General features: G+C 45.2%; 7 protein-coding genes across 7 annotated transcripts; 4 read left to right on the forward strand and 3 right to left on the reverse strand.

Annotated features, from left to right (window-relative positions):
* Positions 1 to 295: 295 nt before the first annotated feature.
* On the forward strand, positions 296 to 1,952 carry LOC128730837 (vesicular integral-membrane protein VIP36; the record flags this gene model as incomplete). Its single annotated transcript, XM_053823917.1, has 3 exons — positions 296 to 386; positions 494 to 609; positions 691 to 1,952. Coding segments are annotated over 3 exons (942 nt in total), but the record flags the coding sequence as incomplete, so codon positions are not given.
* Positions 1,953 to 2,143: 191 nt separating this feature from the next.
* Positions 2,144 to 4,425, reverse strand: LOC128732009 (DNA replication licensing factor Mcm5). The gene is made up of 2 exons (XM_053825168.1): positions 4,271 to 4,425; positions 2,144 to 4,187 (listed from the first exon to the last, which is right to left on the reverse strand). Exons 1-2 carry the CDS (start codon positions 4,423 to 4,425, stop codon positions 2,144 to 2,146), a joined length of 2,199 nt encoding a protein of 732 aa, XP_053681143.1.
* Positions 4,426 to 4,987: 562 nt separating this feature from the next.
* Positions 4,988 to 8,284, forward strand: LOC128731634 (wolframin). The gene is made up of 3 exons (XM_053824767.1): positions 4,988 to 5,066; positions 5,164 to 7,354; positions 7,444 to 8,284. The coding sequence occupies exons 1-3, from the start codon at positions 4,988 to 4,990 to the stop codon at positions 7,892 to 7,894; spliced, it is 2,721 nt and encodes a 906-aa protein (XP_053680742.1). The 3' UTR covers positions 7,895 to 8,284.
* A 665-nt stretch (positions 8,285 to 8,949) lies between these two features.
* On the forward strand, positions 8,950 to 12,575 carry LOC128731633 (uncharacterized). The gene is made up of 5 exons (XM_053824765.1): positions 8,950 to 9,081; positions 9,171 to 9,365; positions 9,445 to 10,142; positions 10,238 to 10,306; positions 10,379 to 12,575. The coding sequence occupies exons 1-5, from the start codon at positions 8,950 to 8,952 to the stop codon at positions 12,573 to 12,575; spliced, it is 3,291 nt and encodes a 1,096-aa protein (XP_053680740.1).
* A 102-nt stretch (positions 12,576 to 12,677) lies between these two features.
* LOC128732203 (thioredoxin domain-containing protein 17-like) lies at positions 12,678 to 13,305 on the reverse strand. Its single transcript, XM_053825373.1, has 3 exons — positions 13,161 to 13,305; positions 12,995 to 13,079; positions 12,678 to 12,911 (listed from the first exon to the last, which is right to left on the reverse strand). The coding sequence occupies exons 1-3, from the start codon at positions 13,303 to 13,305 to the stop codon at positions 12,758 to 12,760; spliced, it is 384 nt and encodes a 127-aa protein (XP_053681348.1). The 3' UTR covers positions 12,678 to 12,757.
* Positions 13,306 to 14,533: 1,228 nt separating this feature from the next.
* LOC128721609 (E3 ubiquitin-protein ligase HRD1-like) lies at positions 14,534 to 17,096 on the forward strand. The gene is made up of 5 exons (XM_053815381.1): positions 14,534 to 14,662; positions 14,764 to 15,009; positions 15,089 to 15,468; positions 15,568 to 15,968; positions 16,243 to 17,096. The coding sequence occupies exons 1-5, from the start codon at positions 14,534 to 14,536 to the stop codon at positions 17,094 to 17,096; spliced, it is 2,010 nt and encodes a 669-aa protein (XP_053671356.1).
* Positions 17,097 to 18,566: 1,470 nt separating this feature from the next.
* Positions 18,567 to 24,481, reverse strand: LOC128731975 (cyclin-dependent kinase-like 1). The gene is made up of 7 exons (XM_053825135.1): positions 24,414 to 24,481; positions 21,212 to 21,280; positions 19,891 to 20,197; positions 19,623 to 19,788; positions 19,285 to 19,535; positions 19,108 to 19,203; positions 18,567 to 19,020 (listed from the first exon to the last, which is right to left on the reverse strand). Exons 1-7 carry the CDS (start codon positions 24,479 to 24,481, stop codon positions 18,766 to 18,768), a joined length of 1,212 nt encoding a protein of 403 aa, XP_053681110.1. The 3' UTR covers positions 18,567 to 18,765.
* Positions 24,482 to 24,901: the final 420 nt, after the last annotated feature.

Here is a 24,901-nt window from a genome sequence, read left to right on the forward strand (position 1 = left end):
GTAATGTAGCAACACAACATCAAATTTTTTTACATCACGCAATGAAGATTTGAGACATTACTAGTTGCGTCGGAAAACATTTCTATTACTATTTCAGTGCATCCAGGACCGCTAATCAGCTAGTAAATACATCTGACACAGTTCTCATACCAGTTTTAAAGGCTAGAAACGGACAAAGAAATACGGCTGTTAGTTGAGGAACAATTGAGTATCAACAAAACAATCAAAAATGCTTCAATCCATGGGCAGAAACACAAAAGCCACATCCTACCCATTATATCTGCTCCCCGGCTTTTTGTTTTTGTTGTTTGTGCAGCACAGTTCCCAACAAGGTGATTTTAATGATTATATGAAACGAGAACATTCCTTGTTCAAACCGTATCAAGGTAAGTGTCGCCGTGCACGTTTTTCTTCATAAATTTAATCTTTGATTGTATCGATAATGAGTCACTGATGATGTTTCCATGAATGGATTTTCTCATTTTTTTTGTAGGATCGGGTATGACAATACCATACTGGGACTTTATAGGAACTACTTTTGTGACAAATTCTTATGTTCGCTTAACGCCGGATCAGCAGTCCAAAAATGGTGCCATTTGGAATCACGTGGTACGTAAAGTATAATGCGGTAAAGCTTAGAATGTACAGTGATTGAATACACACTCTACATCTCATTTTGTTTATTAATAGCCATGCACCTCGATAAATTGGGAGCTCCAAGTCAATTTCAAGGTTCACGGCAAAGGGAAAGACCTTTACGGTGACGGTTTTGCGCTTTGGTACGCCCGCGATCGACTCCAAGCGGGTCCGGTCTTTGGCAGTAAGGACAACTTCATGGGATTAGCCATCATCCTAGATACGTACAGTAATCATAATGGACCACATAACCATCATCATCCATACATTAGTGCGATGATAAACAATGGTAGCCTCACGTACGATCATGATCGCGACGGTACGCACACACAAGTGGCAGGGTGTGAGGCAAAATTCCGAAACGCAGAGTTTGACACACAAATTAACATTCGCTACGAGAACGATGTGCTAACCGTTTTTACGGATCTTGAAAACAAGGCTGCCTGGAAAGAGTGTTTCCGAGTGGAAGGAATCAAGTTGCCTACGGGGTACTACTTTGGTGCTTCGGCAACCACAGGCGACCTTTCTGATAATCACGACATTATATCAATCAAGTTTTATGAGCTCGAAGCACCCTCGCTTTTGGCAGAAGATCGCCGTCAGATAGTGCCTTCAGCAGCCACTTTCGAGCAGCCTCGCCAACACAAAGACGATCCCAAACCGGGAATGTCGAACGTGAAAATTTTCTTCCTCATCCTCCTAACGATGCTGATTGTCGTGGTACTGGTGGTGATTGGAATCATGTTCTATCAGAAGCATAAAGAAAACGCCCGAAAACGATTCTACTAGTGAAGCAAACGATCGATTGTGCTGCAAGCGGCCAAATCGTATACACTCGAGTAAAAAGACCAAACATAGAATAACCTGCAGGATTTAGTTGCATGTAACGAATACCGAAGGATTAGGCGTCTGCAACTAATTCTAAGGATCCTTGTAAGAGGATTTATTAAATTCTAGCAGTGAAGTAATACGAATGAATTTGTTTATTTAGAATCACCATCACCATTTTAACCTATCCCTACTGTATATGACTACAATTTGTTTCCATGACTGAAGGGTTAATAGGTCTACTGTAAATTTTTCTTTCTTTTCTTGCTATTTCATTGTGTGATGTTGTGTAATACTGAAATTTTCTTTATATTGGGAAAATATTTTTTCGGTAACATTTTCTTCCTTAAAGCAAGGTTGGGATTAATAATACTGAAGATATAAACTGAATGAATTTCTCTGGGTTGCAATTGTAGCTCATTTGTGAAGTCGAGGAATTAGAAAAGAAATCAAAGGTATACGAAAATTTATTTAATCGATCAAACGAAAATAAATTTGAAAAAAATCTCATAATCTGACTCTGAGTCTAACTTTTTTAACGCATGTTCTTTCTAATAATGTTACACATTGTAAATAGATGGACAGACACTTTATGGATGTATATTTCAGATAACTAAAGATTAAATTTGTGCGAAGCGGTATAATTTAAACAAATAGAAAACACACAAGAAAATTTGCTTTATGATAAACGGTACAACATTTTTCGCTGTAAGCGATGCTGCAGCTCTCCACGCCGAATCATCGTATGGATTACTTTACGGACCGATGCTTCCGAGTACTTTTGGCGCGCAAAATCCTGAATTATGCTCTGCTCAGACACTTGTGAGCCGATGGCGAACCGACGCTTCAGCTGCTTCTCGATGCGATTCAAAATCTCCGTGTCTTCCTCGCTCGTAAATCCTTCAGCGCCAGCAAGGGAACCACTGCTAGCGGCGGCCATCGTAGACACGGCGAACAACCGCAGGGCTTCCGTAACGTGCGTCTCGGTCGCAAACGGTTGAAGCTGCATCTTGGCCAGGGATTCCGAAATACGAATGATTGCCTCCAGCTGACGCACGGTGATAGGAATGGACAGACGTTTATCGGTAGCACGCTCGTGCTCGCCGACACCGGCCCGCAGCCGGACGTATTGGCTTTTCAGCTTTTCCGCAGCCGCCTCGTTCAAGCGGGGCCCACAGTGCGTGCGACAGTAGTGAATGTACTTTTTAAGCGTTGCTAGTGGTATTTCGCCTTCCTGTTCCACAGCAGCTTTCGACGCATTCAAGTGCACACTCATGACGTGTTTGGCAAGCGTAATGTCGCGTCGTTGATCGTGCTCGTCTTTTACGATAAAAATCATGTCGAAACGAGACAATATGGTGGGCATGAAATCGATATTTTCATCCCCCTTGGTATCATCCCACCGACCGAAGATGGAGTTGGCCGCCGCCAATACCGAGCAGCGCGAATTTAGCGTCGTCGTAATGCCCGCCTTGGCGATCGAAATTGTCTGCTGCTCCATGGCCTCGTGAATAGCGACACGGTCGTCTTCCTTCATTTTATCAAACTCGTCAATGCAAACTACACCACCGTCCGCCAGGACCATTGCGCCACCCTCCATAATGAAATTTCGCGTGGACGCATCACGAATTACCGATGCCGTCAAACCAGCCGCACTCGAGCCTTTTCCCGACGTATAGACCGCGATCGGTGAAACCTTTTCCACGAATTTCAAGAGCTGCGATTTGGCTGTTCCAGGATCGCCAAGCAGTAGGATGTTGATATCACCTCGACGAGTTAAGCCATCGGGCATGCGCTTCCGAGAACCACCAAACAACAAACATGTGATCGCCTTTTTTATATCCTGCGATCCAAAAATGCTCGGAGCCAAACTTTCCGCCAGAGAGTCGTATATGTTTGGATTGGCAGCAAGCTTGCGAAACGTTGATTCTTCCTCAGTTGTAATGTTGTTGAAGCGCGAAATGGCACCTGCTCCTTCAGCATCGACCATAATCCCAACCACCCGCATGTACGGAGCGCGAACACCCACAATCGCTTTCTCGCGACCATCCCGTTTGCTTTGATTACCGATCTTACGGATTGAAAATATCCCATGAATCAGCACCCGATTTCCCGGTACTACCCGTTCGCAAAGGCTTCGATCACAAAATAGTTGCATATGGCGTGGAATTTCGCCCTGCGGGATGAAATCTGGCAGCTCTTGCAGCTTCAGCACTTGGAAGTCGACACACCGACACTTATCGGGCATAATAAAGTACGGGTCAAGAGGACACTTTGGTCGACCCGCTTGCTCGGTGTTACACTTCCGCGGCAGCTGGTACCCTTCCAAGCCCGGATTGACGGGCAGGTTCGGGATAACATTGCTGCACGTACGGCACTGAATCGAGATGCTCGTCGCTTTGGCCTTGATACCAGATGCAGCAATTATAATACCAGCCACCTTTACCAACTTGGAAACGCTATCAGATTTAAGGTTACGGATGTTCGTCGGGTTCGAGCCAGAGCCAAGCAGGACCTGGATGTCGTGCACCACCTCTTCTCCCTCTGGTCGCGGGGAAGTAATCTCATCGGCCACTTCCCGGGCGGCCTCTTCGAAAATTTGCAAATGCTCCGTCGGCTGTTTGTACAGTTTGTCAGCCAGCGATTCGTCGAATCCGGCAAGGTCTTCAATCTCGACCTCCAGGTAATAACGACCAAGCAGATAATTACGTTTTAAGTTGTCCCTATCAAACGTGATAACAAAAGCGATTAAAAAAGATGTTAATTACCCTAAGTTACGAACCACATAACTGGAAGCAGTACTTACCGGTACTTGTAGGAAAAGTTGGCCTCGCAAAACGTCCGTATGAACTCGCGGTACTTTTTCTTCACTAGCTGCAAGTTGATCTGGTTCGTGTTTTGTTGCTGATCACCGTCGAAATTATCCGAGAAGAAAACGCCAACATCGTCAAATCCGTCCATGTTTATCACTCGATCACGATTATTTTACAATCAAATAAGTAAAGTTTCTTTAAAAGTAGTTGAAAACAATAAAAATTCTCAAATTCAACACCAACGAAACAACAAACATAAGTTGGACCTCTCCAAATGGTTTGAAGCTACGCAATGTGAACCACCAGCGGCATTTTCGCGCGCAAACCGTTTACAGCTTGCATGTTTATGTTACGTAGTTCAAACGAGTAGTTCTCTAAACATTCAAATTAGTCCTAAATTTACAAATAATCTAAGTATTTTGGCTTAGTGTAAAGATATTTGGAATGCTCGTTTATTAAAAGAATGCCTTTCCTATTTTCCTGCGTTATTGAACTACTGATAATTTGACCAAGTATTCCATAATGTGGATTTAGACGAAAATTTGACACATATTTCTTCTTTACAATTTCTTGTCGTTCATTCTACATGTCAGTTATTGTGTACACTTCGTTTGTTTGCTTGTGATGCCTCCTTGCACAACGGCTGTTTTGATTTTTCGTGCATACGAGTGTATATCTACTATCTGGTCAATTCCTACCGTTTCCTCGCAATGGCCAGCTGGGCAAATCGTCCACCCATCGAAAATAACGGCGGTCCGTCTTCATCGCGCAAGAAATGGAATTTGGAAGGTAAGCCCGGAATCCGTCCTTGCCATAGTAGCACACGGCACCGTGCGTCATATACCATCGTCTAAAGCATTTTCTGTATCGTATTTTTCGCTTGCAGATAAAAAGTCGCTGCGTAATTTAAAATACCACTTTGCGGAAGACGGTTGTTCAGAGGTGCAATTTACGCTAGCAAAGCAACTTCTAGAAGATAATTCGGAGACTGACCCGGCACAAGGAGTCCAATGGCTACTACGTGCTGCCCAACAAGGCCATGAAGCATCTATCGAACTGCTAAAGCAATGCTACGAAACTGGACGTGGCATCACCGAGGCAAATGAGGATGATGTACGAACGATCCTTGCAATGAGTCCAGGTGAACGGTCTGCACGTCGCGCGGCACAGGAACTATTTGCTAGTCTTTCAAATGGGCAGGAATATGTCACTGCAGCGCAGCTCGAAAAACGGATGCGCGAAATCTACAAAATGGACAAAAAACGCAAACGCACCCAGCCGGATGGTGCCGAGGCGGAGGGCAGCATGGAGCATAGTTCACAAGGTGGATCTTCGGACGAGCATCAAGCACCTTCATCCGTCGGTAGTAGCTCAAATAGCAGCCATCGGTTGCATCGCAGCGCCACCGTCAATCACATTTCCGAAGCAAACTTGCTAGCGGCAGCCGTCAACTACTCCAACGGACATTTGCCGGCTGTGAGTGATGCACTAATGTTGTCCGTACCGGATCCACACAGTCTGAATCACGTGCCGTGCTTTCACCGTCCCTTTTTCCACCCGCTAATGTTCTTCCAATTGCTGTACCATCGGTTTATTTCGCTTTTGTCAACATTTCCCGCCACGAGCAGTAGCACATGGTTTCAGTTGTCCTTTGTGCTCGTCGCTTACTGGTACTTTGCGAATGACAACCTGCTCGCCCTCGTCCCTGTTGGCGGTTACTATGCCAGCCTAGCCGTAATGGTGCTGTGCAGCTTTCGAATGCTGAAATCAAAACATGAGTTTATTGATTTTCGCATGTGGTCTGGTCTCTTTATTCGTTACGGAGACGAACATCTCAACACGAACGATTCCGAGAACCAGTACCTCCGAAATAATCTAAAGCCATATTTTTATTTTTTTACGGCATTTTTTATCAACATGGTGCTGCAGCCCAATATGAACGATCAGTGGTTGCCCTTTTCCGAGATCACGGTGCTAGCCTTTGCACTCACTTTTCTGACAATGTTTGCCTTTATATACACGCTGGGCGATCCTTTTCCGGACTATTTGATTCTGTTTTCCTTTGGGCTAAATGTGCTTGCCAAGTATCCTTACGAGATGGATGATGTTGTGACAACCGGGTGGCGCTTTTTGGATCTTAAGGTGCCCGGCTTTTCAACCTTTGTCATTGGTAATGGGATCGAGTTTTGTCTAAACTGCCGTGCTATGCTCTATCTCATGATACCGGGTTTTTTGCTATACATTGCGCGACGCAACAACTGGCGTGGCATTTATCAGTATCTCATCCCACACTGTGTAACGCTCGCTTGGCTGCAAATATGCATAATAAGCTCCCAGTCGGCTACGATGTTTGGCCTGGTGCGCGGTGCATTAGGATTATCTGGTTTACTTTTGTTCCTACCGCTCTTTGGCATCGTAACTTTACTAATACCTGTGTTTGCCGTTATCGAATGGCTTTCGCTGACTGACTCTACCGTGCGGTTGTGGTCGTCAATCTCTGCTGCAGTGACTGCCGTGGCCATCTCCGGCTATATGGCCACTTCACGGCGTACGGAGAGGTACATTACCTTTCTGCAGATTGCAATTTGTGTCATAGGAACAATTTTTCTTACACTTCCTCATATGATGTCTAACTTTGAGACAATCAATGCGAATGAAAACCGTCTGTTTGAATCGCAGTCGACCGATCCAATTGATGAACACCAAGAACAAACAGGTGGCGGTGATGCACTGCCCGTGAGTCTAAGCTGGGATTTGTATTACAAGTTTTGCCACCAACCGGCCTGGGATACTGAGAATAAGGTGAAGACGCAACTTCGCTGCACCAACCTCGACGGAACGTTCGTCCGCTGGGAGGGAACCGTGATGGATATGGCCATTTCAAGCCGACGCAATGTGCGAGCTCAGCTTATTGAAGGGTATCTACCTAAGTTTTTGGCCGATCGTATTAACTGCTTTTACGGTGAGGCTATCGAGCCGGACTGCGGCAATCCAAACGAATCAACCGAGGGTGAATGTGACAACTTAAGGCGTTTTATGCAAAGACAACGCACATGCCACCTTAACAAATGGAACACGTAAGTACTGAAAAAAGAAGATGTGGACGTGGATCTCGTGCATCACTTTCGATTTTTTTTAATACAAATTATAATCTGTTTCATATCAGATATGAGTACGAGATTAAAGTTCGAATGTCTACTGGACTACTGACAAAGCCTGCTGAGGTCATTTTGAAGGCACAGCACACGTTCGGCAACTTCACGCAAAGCCTCAACTATTCCGATCGCATATGGTTCGTTGGAGTGTTACGGGATTCGGCCCAGTCCCAGCTCTCTTCAACCGGTGTCACTGAACATCAATCGTGGGACACGACGAGCGGATTGAATCTAAATCCAGGCGGACCGTCGAGCATCCTTGGTGTGCAAAGTATGCGGCTGGGACGGAAGCATCCTATAATTGAGCTGCATACGATCGGCTGCCGTCAGTGCCGTAATAGTTTGCTGTCAGCCGTCCATTTGAATGAAGGGCTCAAGATAAATGGAAGAATGCGAGATCTGTTACGTGGTGTAAAGTATCTGCTAAATGTCATCTTTAACCCGTTGGTTATAATCAAATAACGCGCTCCCTGTATGCTGTGGGAAAACTCTCATGTAACTGATGCTGGTCATATACTGAATCACTCGCTAGTCGCCCATTGGTAGTCTGACTACGGCGGGACGAAAGCTTCGACAAGTTCCCGTCGTCTGCAATGTTGCTGCTCTTATTACTGGATTCACAAAAAAACTGGCATTAAGTATAAAGCTTTAATGCCCGTATATTATAGGTTGTTCATAATTCAAACCAGTTCTGTTGATACCGTACCATAAAACGAGCCTATCAGAGAATTCTTGGCCTTCTTTTTGTAGAATTCTCAAACGCTGTATTTAACGTGAAGTAATTGCAATGTGCATCTGGTGGTTTGATTTTGCCTGGATAAATAAGTAGTGAAGTCATTTCCGCGTATATATTGCTGAATGAAAATAAGAACAAATGACCACCTTAGCCTTTCACAAACTCAAATTAGCATTACTGAATAAAAGTCTAACAGTTGTGGCCAAATCTCGCAAACAACTGTATGGAATAAAATAATCTAATTGTAGTCGTTACTGGACTCAAATGAAAGATAAATGAATTAATAATTCCTATATATTTTCCTCACAGAAAACAATTCTCCAATGTTTTTTTAATAATCAATTTTACATAAGACACTCTAAAATATAAAATTTATAGCTATGCAAAACTCTGATTTTTTTTAAATCTGATGATTTAAAAACATCTTTTGGAAAGGTAAACCGAATAACACAAAATTCTTTTTTTTAACAGTAAATTTGAAATTTGAAGGATAACTAGTGAGACAGCGCATCCTTGCGCGTTGGGTAGCACTAACCATGTTCTCACTATAGTGAGATATCATTTAGCAAGTGTGCGTGAGCTCGTTTTCGCTCACGTCGCTGTACGTTCATTTGAATCGCTGTCAATTTTTCGTAACGGAGAAAACAAGGAAAGAACGCTTACAACAACGGAACGAAATCTAAGCAAACGCATCAGACAAGAGCTGAAAAATTGAATATTTCTACAAAACTTTGCGCGTAGATGATGTCCGCTATTTGTTAAAAATCTAGCAGATTCAAAAATGGCTATTCCGACATCTAGAGTGTTGATAAACGACCTCGAAAACAAAGAAGATTTGTATATGGTCATACTCGAAGAGTTACGCAGGGGTGGAATCAAGTACCGCAAAGAAAAAAATTCCAAAGCGTCCCAGGTAAGTGGCTTTTAATCGTAATTGCTACGGTTTGCGGTATGGCATGGTCTTAAAACTAACGTGTTAACTGCTTGGTTACGGTGTTTCAGGAAAAATCAAAATGTAAACGAATCTTTAAGACACCGTTGCACGCGCTAGAACTAACCGACGTGTTGCTGGCGAATGGGGGAATTGTGCAGATTCCTTTGTTTGTGTCGAATGCCTGCCAATTTATTTTGGAGAACGTCGATACAGAAGGATTGTTTCGAAAAGCTGGCTCTACAAAAAGACAACAGCAAATCAAGGTGCGATTCCGTGTCATTTTCACGCGATTATTAAGCAATAGTTCGTTTTGTAATAATTTTTTTCTGTTTCTTCATTCAGATGGCTTTAGAATCTGGTATACCGTTGGGAAAGTCTCACCATGTGATTGACGTTGCCAACATAATTAAAACGTTTTTCCGAGATCTGCCCGAAGCGCTTTTGCCATGCGGAAATGTACAAGAGGCTCTTATTCGTTGTTTGCTCGGAGGGAGTGACGATCGTGTGCACAAGTTGATGATGACTTGCCTTCTGTTGCCTCCCTTAACACTTAATACGCTGGCATACTTCATGCAATTCCTGCATACCGTTTCCAAACATGCGGATCAAAACAAAATGACTGTGGAAAATCTGGCCATTATTCTAACTCCGAGCGTTATGCCCATTACGGAAACGATACAGCAGCGCTTCAACAGCCATGTTAAGGTGATGCACTTGCTAATAGAACATTCCCAGCAGATAGGTCTCATCCCGGAGAGTATTTTGTGCCAGCTGAAAGATGACACGACTGTGGGCAACGTGAGCATACTGGCGGGAAGTGTTGCGGAAAAAAGGAAAAAAAAGCGACGCAGCGGATCCTTGACGCGTATGTTTAACGGATTCAAAAAGATGGTCAGCGCCATCGGATCATCAGAGAATCTGGACAAAACCGATGAAAAGTGTGACAACGAGGGAGCCTTAGCCATTGGTACCCCGTGCTTAAGCAAATCTGCAAAAAAGCGTAAAGTGACGGAGGGTATTGCGTTTAGTGCTAAGAAAAAGTAAGTCACAAGTTCCTGTTCGACGCATCGATCCTCGTTTTTTCACGTACTAAAGCTAACTTTTTAATTCTTTGTTCACTTATCCGGTCGAACAGAAAGGAAGTGACTGCATTTTTGCCGGATAGGCAAGACCTGCTACCTTGCACACCGATAATGGCCATGAAGTAATTTAAAATAACACCAGCTGTAAGTTGTGTTTAGGATATGACTGACGCCTTTTCATTCGTTTTATTTAGGGAGCCTAAAAAAAGCCGATTGAGCTTAGGTGGAGGTAAAAAATCCAGCAAAGGTGTGCATCGATTACTACCGACCGGGTCAATACCGTCAATTGCCGAAGGGAAGCCAATGGAACGGCGTTGGAGCGTTGTCGGGGCCCCATGGGGACGAAAAAAGCAGAATCGTTCCAAACATCAGGCGGAAAGTAAAGTAGACGAAGTAACGGACGGTAAGGCTGAAGATGAATTTGAGGAGCAATCAGTGGTCCGGAACTCATTACTACTTGCCGGAGGTCGTATGTCTCCTGTTGTGTCGATGCCTTGTCTTGTTAGTGCGGAGGCACTTTCCACATCCGTCGATATGACCAACATCGATCCAAAGTCTGCAACAGAGGATAAAGATATGGCGCACGACGACGATTTTCTCAAGATTCCTCGTAGTGAATATGAGGCGATCAAGAAACGTATGTCGGACATCGAATCGAAAATTTCCAATGAATTCACAGCACTAGTGGGCCGAGAGGATGTCCTGCTTGATAATGTAGAAGACAAGTACCGACAAACACTGGAGCAAACCGAACCCATCGAGGCGACTTGTGCGACGACTGACCATTTGGCAAAAAGGCTTAGTCGCGAGCTCAAAATTCGCCAAAGTGGAGAGCACAAGGTGATGCGTTCGCCTAGTGCAAGAAAAATTGGTACAATTCGTAGACGCAGCCGGGAAGCAGTGCGATTGTCACGCAATCAATCTTGGCATATAGGAAGCAGCAACAACAGTCGAGAGGTGCCGTTGTCGGCCATAAATGGAACGGTGGATCTATCATTTTATCCCAAGCCCGGCATTTTGAAACGTGGCCGACCAAATACTGTTCAGAGTGGATTAAAGGCACCGGAAGCAACGTCTGCAGTGCCCGCATCTTCGGAGGAACGGTCGGTTCCCACGGGTGACGAAAAGTTAGTAAAAACGCCTCAAAACGGCAACAACTATACTGATGAAGAAAAAGAAGAGAAATGGATAAATGCGGAAAGTTACTTTGAGACTCACAACGTCGCGGAGGATTCCAGCACTAGCATGATGGAAACAACTGCCGAATTTCTGACTCCCTGCAAGGTTCTAGCGGCAGATTATTTCAAAACTCCCGAGAATAGCTCCAGGAGAGTGTCGTTACGCTCCGCCACGAAAGCTCAGCTGCAATCACAACCATATTGTACGCTTTCTCCATTCGTGACCAGAATTGATATCAACTCCCAAGGTGTTAAAACCCCTATGCTTCCACCGGTCATACCGCCGCGAACCAAGACTCCTGCCCGGACGCCCAAATTGCCACCCCGCACACCGACCAGTGCGATCAGACAACCGGAATCGGCAAGCTTGCTTAAATCCCACATTACTCCTCTGCAGCAGGACGCCCAAAGCGGTCGAGCTTCAATCGCGCGCATCCGTAGTCAAAATGCGGGTATGGTGATGGCAAAGGCTAAGCTGTTCGACGGGCTTGTAACTAATGCGGGACTTGATCAGCAGTCAGCGGTGGGAGGAAGCGGTTCGTCGAAACGTACTGCAGCCTCTTCAGCTGCTTTAGTGGTGAATCGTAGTCAGAGTGCAAAACATCGTTCAGCAGCAGTTGGATCATCTTCCACCAGAGATGTTGATACTCCCCGCGAATCTTCGTTGCACATACGCCAGATACAAAAGCTGCGATCGTCTTCGGCACATTCCGTTAATGCGCACCGTAGCCCTAGAAAGTTGACGCCTAGAAAGCGTGCTTTCACCAAAACGACGCAAAATGGTGGAATTAATCGGCGTGAAAAGCTACGACACGCGTCCAAGGGCGTTACGTGTAGTGTGCCTTCCATGACATCTGTTTCATCGAATGATTTACTAAGTTCTCCGCGTATTTTACGCCGGTTGCAGGAAAATGTACAGGAGCATCTTAACGCTGGAAACGGAAACATTGTTTGTCTTTCTCCAAACATGAATCGCTCGAGTTCGATGTCGACACCGCATATTCGTAAGCAATTGCTCCGAAACTCGCCCCGGCGTATACTGGCGACAACACCCGGTCGGGACAATCGCTTGCCGCATGGTGGTGGTGGTGGCGAACGATATCAAACGCCAATGAAGGCGACTCCACTATCCCGCTATGCGCTCTGCACTACACCTGGTTTTGAAAATAGTCCTGAAAGAACACCTCACACCCGTACAACAAACGTTCGTTAGCAGCATCTGCATCCGTGACTACATAGTGCCAGTTCCGTCATACGGACAAGATACAGCGTTGAAAGAAAACACTTGGACAGATGACAAATATGTCGTGCCTAAAAATGATATTTTATAATTTGGAAAAATATAGTTGCATATTCTAACTCATTATCGATCGAACAATTTTTTAAGCGCTCTTGTTAATCGTCCTCCGAAAAGAACAATTCCAACAGATCAGCCTTGGCGCATTGTTCTCCTTCCAGACGCTGGGGATTTTTCCAGCGTATCATTGTTGGAATTACCGAAAGATGCGTATTGGTATCCTTTCGAAAGGGATTGTTCATGTCTTTCCAGCTACATTGAATGAAACCAAAAAATGGAGTCAATATTCAATCATTACGTCGTAGATGGGCTCATGTGTAAAGCCATTTACTTACGTAGATCGATCGCCAACATCAACGTAGATAAAGTGCGAGTTTGCGGGAGCATGCTCCTCTACTGCTTTTTCAATAAAAGGTGCCGCTGCAGATTGCAAAATACGTAAAATGTAAATTCAAAGCATGGAAGTGTGATAATTACAATCGATCGTGTTTGTTGCCATACCTTCGACGCAATCTCCACACCAGCTTTGGCCGTTGTCGAGCTTAGCACCCGTGAAGAGTAGATTAACTGGTTCTCCGTTTCCCTTAAAATCTTTCATAAATGCAATGAATGCATCGTAACCGGCAACATAATGCTTTTTCGCCATGATAGAATGCACGTTGAATAAAAGCTAACAAATATGTCTCGTATGCCTCCCGTTTCTGACTGATTAATTTGTTACCGTATCTATAAGAGGACACAACAGCTATCTGTAATTACTATTACAAGCTATAGCGAAATCTGGTAAGATAACCGTGCTATCAATTATAGTATTTTTTCTTCTTCCACAATACACAAATGTAAAGCAGACTATACCGATACCACCATACATAAATTGTAATGAGATAAAGCTATTGTCTTTTTATTCGTTTTACCGATTCGCATACAATTAAACAATTTACCAATCGAGTCTTATGATTTGAAACTAAAAAAAACTTCTAACGATATAGACGAGAGATTCGAATCAACATTTGCTTTCTAACGCACGGCACGGCAAAACAAAATCAGATGTTTTACGTCAAAATGGGCTGCAATTTTATGTTTTCAATAGTCTTTAAAATATCAATTAATGAAATTTTTGCTATCGGTGATCTTGCTGAAAAACTCAAATTGTACATGTCCTTTATATAATATTAATGAATATCGCATTAAAAGTTGCATTTTCAGTTATCATGAATCTATTCTAGTTTCATTCATTATTTCTGAAACTCTTACAACAAATGATTCTTTTTACATAAGGTTTTCTGATATCAATATGATGTGAACCAAAATATATATGAAAGTTTTGTATGAAGTATATGGAAAACTACTTATAATGATATAAATTTAAATTACCAGCCATAGTTTATCCACTATAGTAACCTTGCGAATCGAGCTTTGGATGAGCTTTTGACACAATGTCGTTACTTTTGACATATTTTGCGTTTCTGACAGATGTAGGAAAATAGTGGTGTTTACGTGTACTTTAAAAGTATAGTATAAAAACAGGAATTACAGCCCTTACGAAATATTCATCATTACCCACAAACTAACACCCGTACGTGGGTACGGCACTGGTTATTCTAGTTTAATGGGAGCTAATTCTGGCACCGGAAGGACCTGCAGATCCAAATCGAATGTTCTGCATCCAGCGAGACAGTAGAGAGCAACAACAGCAGAAGCAGGGTAGTTCCATTGGTGAAGATTTTTCGAGGACGATCGGCTGCTAGCAGCTTGCGAGTTAGCAAACATAGTGGCAAAACAGACACGTCGGTACGAGTAAAATCGCTCGCTGGGTTTGCAAGATTAACATATTCTTTGAAACTATCAGCCAGCTGGCTGAAAACTGCATCAAAATGCGCACCCTTGGACTATCGGTGATCAGTATGCTACTGACCGGGTTGGTAATCGGTAATGCATACTTCCAAAAGAAACAATTCTACCCGTCGGTTGTGTATATCACCAAATCCAACCCGAGCATGGCCGTAAGTATTTGTAACTAGCATTAGTTTTTTGCGGTTTCGTCACGCGTAAAAGTATAATGAACAATTGCTAAACATGCGCTTTCTGTCGCTTTCTTTCAAAGGTTATTTACATACAATCACTAGTACTGGTGCTAATGCTAGGGAAACTGATGAAAAAAATCTTTCTCGGAACATTGCGAGCAGCTGAGTTTGAACATCTGATGGAGCGATTCTGGTACGCTTTAACAGAGACCTGTTTGGCGTTTACCGTATTTCGAGACGATTTCAATCCAAAGTTTGTAGCACTGTTTACGGTGCTGCTTTTCCTGAAGTCCTTCCACTGGTTGGCTGAAGATCGTGTCGATTATGTGAGCAATCATTCCATTCGTTCTTTGAACACACCTTTACCATGCTTTAACATTTGTTTGTCTATTTATGATTTCTTAGATGGAACGAAGTCCAGTAATCGGATGGTTATTTCACGTCCGGGTGGCAGGATTGTTGCTCTCACTCGGATTGTTCGATTATGAACTTATTTCGTACGCGTATCAGTCCACCATCGCCAAGGGCGTGACGGTGCAGTTGGTGTTTGGCTTTGAGTACGCTATTCTGATGACGATGGTCATCAACACGGCCATCAAATACATTTTCCATGCTGCCGAGTTACGCTCGGATACACCCTGGGAGAATAAGGCGGTATTTCTCCTTTATACTGAGCTAATCATTGGTTTCACGCGTGTCGTGCTGTATGTGGTGTTTGTCATCCTGATGGTAAAAATATTCACTCTTCCGATGTTTGCCTTCCGGCCAATGTACTATACGATGCGGTAAGTAACGCGTGTGACCAATTCAACCCCTCACGAAGCCTGCTTGTTCATGGCATTGTAACTTATTATCCATTACCGTTTCGTCATAAATCTCTGCAGCAATTTCAAAAAGGCGCTGAACGATGTAATTCTATCTCGGCGCGCCATTCGCAACATGAACACGCTCTATCCTGATGCAACACCTGAGGAGCTGCAAATGTCGGATAACATTTGCATCATTTGCCGTGAAGATATGGTGAGCAACTCAAAGAAGCTGCCGTGCGGCCACATATTCCACACGGCGTGCCTGCGCTCCTGGTTCCAGCGACAACAGACGTGCCCAACCTGTCGGTTAAACATTCTGCGCACGCCCATCACTGCCGCTACTGCGGCTGCCAATCCGGTGCCAAACAATAATGCAAACGAAACGGCTACAGGTGCCACCGCGGGTAATGCAGACAACAGTCGTCCAACAATGACCGCTGGTGCTGGTGGTACTTTGCCTGCTGGTACTTCTAATGGTAAGTGGAGCCTAATTATAACGTTCCGAATCTTACAACGGTGGATGCCGGTATCGGTGAACGATCGTCCATTACATTATCAATTTTTTAATCCGTTATCTTTAGTGATAAGGAGCTCATTTTTAATTCAGTTTCAAAATTGGGCAAATTATCTGATATATATGTTTTTATGTAATAGTATCTAATGTTGCGCCTATATTCACTTTATTTTTTCATCGTTTTGCTACAGTAAAAGTGCATTGTGTTTTATCAATTGTTTCATTTTCTACCGCAGGTCTTGCAACGCCAGCGACAAATGCTTTACCAATGTTTCCTCCGGCTCCATTGGTACTTCCTCCGTTTCCCTTTGTCGGTATGCCCTCGTACACAATGCCTTTACCGCCCGCACCACCTTCGCTAGAGACGTTATCCGACGAGGAAGTACGTGCGATGGAAGGAAATGAAAGACGACATATTGAAGAGCGTATCAAACACCTGCAGAACATACGCACTCTGCTTGATGCGTCCGTTGCGTTGATGAATCAATACGCGGCGATTACTGCCCGTCTGCCACCGGAAGCTGTCGCTCATCTGCAGCAGCAGCCAAATACACAAACCGCCGATTTGCCTTCAGGTGAGGCGACAGCAACAACGTTACCAACAACGACACCGGCGAAGGAATCTTCTGATTCATCAACCACTACTTGTGCTGGTGTTGATAGCGGTAGCAGCAGCACCAGCAACAACAACGGTAGCAGCATCAATAGTAGCAGTAGTAAACATAACACTAATGTTAGTGATAAGGATAAAAGTAATGTAAGCAAGTCCTCTGGTGATTCGGGATTCAGTCAACCGAAGTTGGAAGATCTAGGACCAATTAGCAGCGACGAGGATGAGTCGTCAGTGAAACTAAAAAAGGAGCCCTTACCGAGCTCCAGCAAGGCATTCCTTATCACGCCCGACCAGTTGCAAGATGAGGTGTCAACTGAGACCCCCTCGATGCCGTCAAAGTCGCCAACGGTCAACGGGGACAGCAGTGATGGCGGCTTAAAGCGACCAGAAAGTTCCGCCATGAGTGAACTGCGCCGTCGAAGGTTGGAAAAATTTGGCTCCCCAGCGTCACCAGGATCGGCGGAAAGCCAGCAGTAGTAGAAAGGAGACAGGATGAAATCTTTGCTGCTTGCAGTAGAGTTTAGCGTGGCTGGAACACTCCGTTAGGCTTGGGTGTAAAGATGGTGTCCTGTCAGTGAATCTGCGATCCGATATTGATTGACATAAAGGAAGAAACGAAAAACGTTCCCAGGAATATTGTAAGCAATTCCACTTCCAGTTCTAGAGAACGTCGGCTCTAAACGTAATTTTGCAACAAACCCCTAATGAGACATGTTAGTCAGCCGGATCATTTTCAACATTGCACATTATGATTACATGTCGGGCTAATCAATCTTATTGCGACTTTTCTTTATCGTACTACACTTTATTTTGGCGTTTTTAAGTCCGCCTTTCTACAGTACCGCAGAAAACGTCCATAGATGTCCTCCTTTCATATTCCAGCGCCCAGAAAACGTCCTGCTTCACAGTGAAAAGGATGTAATCGTTGTCTATTTTTTTTAATCATGAGTTTTCCATTTTCTTTCGAAAAGCATACCCGTGCTGCGTTTGTTATGTATTTGCTATTTACTTGTTGTATGTTTGTATTATTTTTACATGCTGCATTTGTAAACTGTTCTCGTCTTTGGTTCGTTGTAGCGCAGATATTACTCGTTTGATGTAATTACACCGGCCCCAAAGAAATTTAAAAATCGCGAATGGTACGCTAGCGAAAATCAAACCGATTCATGTATGTGAAACGATAAATTTATTAGCAGTACATAGCTATAAAACTTAAAGAAAATTATATAGAATTTGGCCGCGTGCAAGAGTGACTGAAAAAAGGAGAGTAAAAAAAAGCACACAACAGCTTGTAAGCATTTCATTGTAAGTGAATGTGTACTGAAACAATGTACAGAATCATGCTCTTGAAGCAACCATCTCGGTTTTTTTCTGTTTATGCTAAGGGAAGGGAGGGCTGATAGCTAGCGCGCGTGATACAAGATGCAGTCCCGCAGGATTCGAATGCGGAAAGGATTCGACGCGAACGTGCTAAATCGTTGGAGGAAAATTATCGAAAAAGGTAGAGAAAACGTAATGGATTTACGGAGGAATGTTTAACAAAACAAATAGCGTCAATGAACGCACCAAGAACGATACACCCGCAGGACGTGGATAATTATTGCGAAAAAAAATATAATGTAAATAATGCTATATTATTGTAACGTGAAATCTAAAATAATAAAGGCAAAGCAACATAAAATTTATTAAAAATCATTTCTAACAAGGCATTTTTGTACCAAAACTCTTGGTTTATTTTTTTTTTTCAAAAACATTTTTGGATGATTTGCGCCTTTTGTCGGATTGTTCAAATAAAAAAAATTGCGCGACAATTTCAGTAATATAATTGAGATACTTTTATTCAACGTTTTCTTGCGGTTGTGGTATTATCAGTCCTGTAAAAATTTTGCGTTGAACATAAAAAAAATATGGCGACAAAACAAAACCGATGGAATGCCAACTCGCTCGAATATTGCAGGAAATGGTTCTTTGTGCTTACGGACACTTAGAATGCACACATGTCTAGCAGCTGCGCAAACACAAAATTAAGAACTCTGTTGGGCGTACGACGTGTCGTGCTCGATGGCTTTCATGCCGCAATCACACCACAATCTTCCCCACGTTAGCTCACGTGTGCTGAAATTAGCGTGCCAAGATCCCTGTCCCTTTATATGGTTGGCAGGTGATGATCCGATCGCAGGAACAGGTTCTTTTGCGGTACCCGTGACTCCTGCGTGCCGGGCAGCTGCGGCAACGAGGTGTTGGAAGTTTTCGGCTTCAGCTCCCGATTGCCGAGTTGCTTCTGCTCGAGCGTGATCGTCTGCTCGATCTCCTTCTGCTTGGTGATGTAGTCCTCAAAGTACGGGTGCGCTCCTAAGCGCTCACAGGACCAACGTTTGGCCGGATCCTTGTCCAGGCATTTCTGTCGCACGAAAAGAGAGAGAGACAGAGAGATAGAGATCAGACGCTCAGACAGGCTGGTACGTTCCGATGGTAGAATGGGACCTACTTTCAGGAAATCCATCATCAAAGGATTTGCTAAGGTACGTGAGGGCATCTTGGCTTCCAATGTTTCCAAAGTAGGAGGCACGGGCAGAGTGATACCCTACGGTGATAGGTACGATTAGTGGTGGTTATGTGACTCTGCTCTGCTCCAACCGCTCTGACCGGTTCTCAACACGCTTACCTTAAAAAACTCATTCTGATTGAATATAGCTAGATGCCGAGGTAGAAGATCACCGAGAGTTCGCCGTATCAGGTAAAGCTGATCGACATCACTGCGACCAGGCCAGAGAGCATCACCACGCACCAACTCCGCAAACACGCACCCAATGGCCCACACGTCCACCGGTGTTCCATACTGGGTATCTCCGACCAGCAATTCCGGTGCTCGGTACCACCGTGTGGCGACGTAGTCTGTGTAATTTTCACCAGGACCTGGAGCAGTCGGGTGAACGAAGAAAGAACAAACGTGATTACAAAGGACCTTTCGCTTGGCGCAATCCCTCACTTGGCGGCACTTACTGAGCATGCGGGCAAAGCCAAAGTCACACAGCTTCACCTGACCCTGGGCGGTTAGGAGAATGTTTTCCGGCTTGATATCCCGATGCAGGCAGCCTTGTTTGTGACAGTAGGCAACGCCCTGGATCGTCTGGTATGTTATCTGCTTCGTCAGATTATCGGGACATCCCTGTACACGTAGAAGCAAGAGCAGGAAAAACCAACCCCCATTCGGGATTGTAGCAATTTTTCTTCTTCCCATGTTCCCATTCTTTTCACGTTTCCCGCTTACCTCTGGGTGTCGCTCCAGCTCGTGCAGAACCGTGTGCTCGCAAAATTCAAACACTAAATGCAGGCGGCGCTTTCGTCGGAACACCTCCAGCAGACAGACGAGGTTCGGGTGCTTCAGGTTCTTCAGCAGGCGTATCTCGCGCAGCGCTATCTTGCGTATGGCCGGATCGTCCTCGGACTCGACGAACCGCTTGACCGCGACGAGTGAGCCCGTTTCGCGGTCACGGCACTTGTACACCACCCCGTACGAGCCTTCACCGAGCCGGCTGAGCTTCTCGTACCGGTCCATTCTACTGCTGCCGCGGGATCTGGAAAAGAGCGTCGACAGGACGAACATGGCGCCGTAAGTGAGGGTACCGGTGGCCGGTTGCGGGACACAGGAACTGGACACGGAACAGCCGGGATCCTGCTCGAGTGCACCGTGGAAGATCGTACGCGAGCGAACGAGCGCGAATGTACCCTGGAACATTCTCCAACGCGAACTGACTGACCACAGTTTTGACTCCCCGTTGGGCACAAAAAGGTCCGATCGAGCGAGTCGCTAAATGGGAAAATCGCCTGACCAGTAAAACCCTCTGCCCGAACGTGAGCATTCCTTTCTTTCGCACACACCCGCCGAATGGGGTCCGAAACCACCCTAGTGAGGAAATCTGCGGTGGAAATCTACAGCTCCTTTCGATAAAGGACGAGAGAGAGAGAGAGAGTGAATGGGAGCACGTTATTGGCCCTCTTCTGATTCGTCGTACTGACCACACCGCTAGTGGCCGCAGTTTCGGACATGAATCCTTCGCGTCCTGCGAGAGTCCTTCGGTTCGAACGCAAATGTTTGTGCGCTAGCCTTGGCAGGAGTCAATATGGGGAAGGGCGAATTCACAGGCCGTTGGACCCACTCAATGTCAGGGAGTGTGTACAACTTGAGTCCTTTTACGTCGCTTCATCAGTCTTGCTCTCGCTCTCTCTCTCTCTCTCTCTCTCTCTCTCTCTCTTGCTTGCCTACGATCGATGAAGTACTTGGCTTTGTGGTTACTTAAACGGTTTGCCTACTGGCGGTCAGAAAACAAAAGAAAAAGTGGTTCTCATGACGTGGTAGATTGGGAAAAACGAAAATCGATATTCCTCGGTGCCTTGGGTGGTTTGCTGTTACTACTGGACCCGAGGTTTCTTTGTAGCTGGACGGGGGTGCCTTACCGGTACCGGTTGTGGCATTTTGTCTACAACACGCTCGTAAAAAGGACCCAACGTAGTGAGGGTGTCGTTTCACTAAGCGACCGAACCCTTTCGAAATGATATCCAGGAAGCACACGAGCCGGCATTTGTCTTACCTTTCCTGTATGGCTTTGATAACTCCTTCTGCTTTTGACTCGCCTGATGTCCATCTGAAGGGTAGATTGCTGTCGGGGTGGAAATGGAAAATCATTTATTCAACAGGAAAAGAGAGAGCAAAAAAAAGCAAATAAATTTATTACATTTTTGATCGTATTTGCTATCACGAAATTGAGCATATTAAAACTGAATTGAAGATTTGTCAAAGGTATACGGTTCCCGTTCTTCCAAAATGCAACAAGGTCAGCTTGTAATGGAAGCAACGTCTTATAATGGAAGCAATGGAAGTATGACGTCGTATAATTTGCGTTGAACCATCACGTATCTCGTTCGACAAACGTGAAATTTGAACGCCAACCCATTAAGGATAATGCCTGACTAAACACTTTTCCACGCCTCCCATGTTGCTTCGAAGGCTATGCTTTTAGAAAAAAAAGGGCTTTGGGGTTTCCAGTTTTCCCCCGGCGGAGGTGATTTTTATCGGCAATAATTATCGCGCCAAAAAGGGACCTCCGGTTCTACGCGTTAGAGCGTCCGTTTTTTTTTTCTTTCTCGTCGCTCGCTACTGGGCTAGTAGGGGTTGCGGTTGACCTTTTCATGCAAGAGCCTCGAATCGATTTCAGCAGTAAGAAAACTTTTCCGTGCCATGTATATGTAATCGTTGTTTTAAGGTCAAAAGTTGAAACAATCGCTAGAACCCACTCCCGCCTGTGGCATATAGATTCTTTGCCGTGCTGCTGTTGCATCGTTTGGTGGATCGTGACGGCAGGAACAGTCCAGAAGGCCATGCTTTTGAGAAACGCTTCAAAGATAACTTTTGAATTGATCGTTATGGCGTATGCTCAACATGGTACGGAAATTGTGCTAATTGACAGTAATTTGGATTAAATTACTGAATTACGTGCGGTATTATTCCAACCCATTCTGCAACGTATGGTTTTAAATTTAATGTTCTATCAATCGAAAGTTAGCAATAATACCAACTTATCTTAACAATTCGATTAAATAATTTTGACGATGATTCAGAACAGATTAAGTCGATAAATATCGTCAATTAATGATATCGATTCCCTGTGGTGGTAGTATTTGACTTAGATACCGGCGCACTTATCGGTACCATCGACAATTACGCTTCCGATTACAGCTCTTTTTTTGTTGTTGTGTACACCGTAGATGTTCCGCATCGTACCGCATTTTCCTTTTTTATGACATTGAAACTGCGACACGATCACCAGCGTGGGAGAAGGATTCTTGGGGGGCCTAGCTTCGTGCGCGGTTGTTTATGTAGCACTAATGTAGGTCATTAATTCTGGACGACACTCATCAATCAATCGCTAAACACGAGCTGGTAACGGAGACGAACATTGCTGACCGGATGACGCGTTGGAGTAGCTACATCCAGATGGATATACAAGAAGAAGGTTAAAATACGGGCTAGTTTTTTTTTTTCGAAATTTTTACCTTCATCCATAGCCTATAAACCGACAGCGTGCTTAACGTTAAAGGATACTAATGGTGCATGCAGATTGATTTTTTCTATGCATTAGAAGCGCCATTTTTCAATCTACACCATGTCCACAATTAGATGATACTTATCCCCATGAATGCACTGAATAATGTCAGGGATCCATCCTGGGCTTCTTGTCCACTTGATAAAAAAAATCGACAATATCCGGTGTCAGATTGCCCTGCGCAATGCATCATGTTCCTGCTATCGAAACAGCTTCGTTAGCAATCAGCTACATCCACCGTTTAGGCGATAAGACCGACCGAATATCCCGATGGAAACCTCATCCGTAATATAAATGGTCCACTACAGACAAGCAAAACCGTCAGACAGTTCCTCGCAGTTGCCAACGAAGCGGCTCGCAGTTTTAGTGTCGTTTTTGTTTTCGAAACGTTCCAATCAAAAAGGACCCACTCCAACGCCCAACCTCAAGATGCGCGTACTCCTGGCCTTCGTACTGGCTTCCGCACTCCTCGTGGTGGTCATCCCCCCCACGGCTAGCGTCCCACTGAAAGCATTCCCGGTGGGCATGCAAACCGAGCTGGGTGCACAGAAAAACATGGACATTCATCTGCCAGAGGGCGCCACCTCGGTAACGGCGGAAACGATCAACCATCTGTCGATTGTGTTCGCGGACACGGTGTACATTATGTCCGATGGTACGGTCGCACCGGAAAACCCTTCGACAACGCTGCCCCCGCCGTTCACCACGTTGCCGACCCTCTCGACTGGTACACCCGGGCCAACCAATCCGACCGGTGGTCCCATCATTACACCGCCCACCTTTCCCGGGCGGAAGTAAGCACCCCTTGTGGCACCCGCGTGTGGCAGGATCGATACCGGAAACCGTGCTTGCGTAGTTCGCCGCGTAGTTCGCGTGCAATCACAGACTGATTGATGTGTGCAAAAGCAATCCGAAAATAAAGTGAAGAATACAACAAAAAAAAGGCAATGAAACGATGAAACAACCCACCAAAACAAACGAGCTTCATTTCCACGTGCACGGCATGTGGCGAGGTGATGTGGGAGGGTGATTTACATTGCCATTCATAGTTTCGCTTTCAACGCTGGGCAATCTCCCAATCCACCTACAATATCGCGGGCAAATCGATCATGGAATTGCCAATCGGAGTCGAAAGGATTTCGTCCTTTTTTTTTGTATTTGCTTTTGGTTTGCATTTGTCACAGGACGAACTTGGAAATAGCGCCATAAATGGAGCCCTGTTCACGTGGGCGTCTCTTCGAAACATTCTATGCCTCTCGCCTCCGCTTCCTTTCCACCCTTTGCTTTGCTTTCTCTCCTTCTGGAGAAAACTCATCCACATGGTCTGGGTACCAGGCGGCGAAACCGGCAAGGGTTCAAAGCACTGCACCGCGTCCTCATTATCCACCCCCACAGGCTACAGGAAAATGGCGGGCTGTCAGCTATCCAGGATGGCAGAACTTTCTATGGCCCCCGTCATAAACCTTTACCGTGCTCCACCCGGGCGAAACAAGATCAATTAAAGTCGAAAGTTGAGAAAAATTCGAAAGGCCCCTCGACGCGTTCGAGGAAGGTGACGTGTCCTTTTACACACGCATCGATCGGTTCTGACCAACTTCATTCCCTCCCGGGGGTGGGGGTAATCGAGAAATGAAGGGGGAGGGGGAGTGGGGTGGAAAAAAGGAAGAAGTAGCACCCAGCATAGTAGTACCTGCGTGGTAGTAGCGGCAAATGATTACCAAACAACCACAACCGTTTCTCCCCGAACCATTTGTCCATGCGGACCGCCACGTTGGTATCGGTTTCCGGTTGTGGTGGTGTACGGTTCGCGTTGTGTGTGACTTCCAGTATCCGGCCTTGATGCAGCAGGAGTCGTCACCGTGGCAAATGCTCGGCGTTCCCAGGACGTCCCAATTCCGTTCGGTGGAACGATCTTCGGCGGACGGCTTTGGATGGCGCAATTTTTGATAATTCACACGTGCACTTTCTTGCACACGCACACACACACTCACCACACGCACAGACGCGTGCGCGCGCACAAACACACACGCACCACACTCCAATGACACCGTTTTGCAAAAAGGTCCTCTCAGCAGGACTCTTATTCACGTTGTTCAACCCGGCAACGTGCTGCTCTAGAGCATCGCTCGGATTTGGCCGCTGCTTCCATTCGAAGGATTCCTGTTGCGGTGCGCTAGT

The sequence above is a fragment of the Anopheles nili genome, chromosome 2 (assembly GCF_943737925.1).
Source record: "Anopheles nili chromosome 2, idAnoNiliSN_F5_01, whole genome shotgun sequence".
Lineage (NCBI taxonomy): Eukaryota > Metazoa > Arthropoda > Insecta > Diptera > Culicidae > Anopheles > Anopheles nili.

Excerpts from the sequence above, each read along its gene's own strand:
- LOC128732009 (XM_053825168.1), bottom strand. The coding sequence starts at position 4,425 with ATGGACGGATTTGACGATGTTGGCGTTTTCTTCTCGGATAATTTCGAC. Across the intron at positions 4,188-4,270 it reads AACTTTTCCTACAAGTACCG|GGACAACTTAAAACGTAATT; the intron begins GTAAGTACTGCT and ends CACGTTTGATAG.
- LOC128731634 (XM_053824767.1), top strand. The coding sequence starts at position 4,988 with ATGGCCAGCTGGGCAAATCGTCCACCCATCGAAAATAACGGCGGTCCG. Across the intron at positions 5,067-5,163 it reads CAAGAAATGGAATTTGGAAG|ATAAAAAGTCGCTGCGTAAT; the intron begins GTAAGCCCGGAA and ends TTTCGCTTGCAG. Across the intron at positions 7,355-7,443 it reads CACCTTAACAAATGGAACAC|ATATGAGTACGAGATTAAAG; the intron begins GTAAGTACTGAA and ends GTTTCATATCAG.
- LOC128731633 (XM_053824765.1), top strand. The coding sequence starts at position 8,950 with ATGGCTATTCCGACATCTAGAGTGTTGATAAACGACCTCGAAAACAAA. Across the intron at positions 9,082-9,170 it reads AAAATTCCAAAGCGTCCCAG|GAAAAATCAAAATGTAAACG; the intron begins GTAAGTGGCTTT and ends ACGGTGTTTCAG. Across the intron at positions 10,307-10,378 it reads ACACCGATAATGGCCATGAA|GGAGCCTAAAAAAAGCCGAT; the intron begins GTAATTTAAAAT and ends CGTTTTATTTAG.
- LOC128732203 (XM_053825373.1), bottom strand. The coding sequence starts at position 13,305 with ATGGCGAAAAAGCATTATGTTGCCGGTTACGATGCATTCATTGCATTT. Across the intron at positions 13,080-13,160 it reads GTGTGGAGATTGCGTCGAAG|CGGCACCTTTTATTGAAAAA; the intron begins GTATGGCAACAA and ends TGCAATCTGCAG. Across the intron at positions 12,912-12,994 it reads GATGTTGGCGATCGATCTAC|CTGGAAAGACATGAACAATC; the intron begins GTAAGTAAATGG and ends CATTCAATGTAG.
- LOC128721609 (XM_053815381.1), top strand. The coding sequence starts at position 14,534 with ATGCGCACCCTTGGACTATCGGTGATCAGTATGCTACTGACCGGGTTG. Across the intron at positions 15,469-15,567 it reads CCAATGTACTATACGATGCG|CAATTTCAAAAAGGCGCTGA; the intron begins GTAAGTAACGCG and ends AAATCTCTGCAG. Across the intron at positions 15,969-16,242 it reads GCCTGCTGGTACTTCTAATG|GTCTTGCAACGCCAGCGACA; the intron begins GTAAGTGGAGCC and ends TTTCTACCGCAG.
- LOC128731975 (XM_053825135.1), bottom strand. The coding sequence starts at position 24,481 with ATGGACAAATGGTTCGGGGAGAAACGGTTGTGGTTGTTTGGTAATCAT. Across the intron at positions 20,198-21,211 it reads ATCAAAGCCATACAGGAAAG|ATCCCGCGGCAGCAGTAGAA; the intron begins GTAAGACAAATG and ends GCTCTTTTCCAG. Across the intron at positions 19,204-19,284 it reads ATCAGAATGAGTTTTTTAAG|GGTATCACTCTGCCCGTGCC; the intron begins GTAAGCGTGTTG and ends CTATCACCGTAG.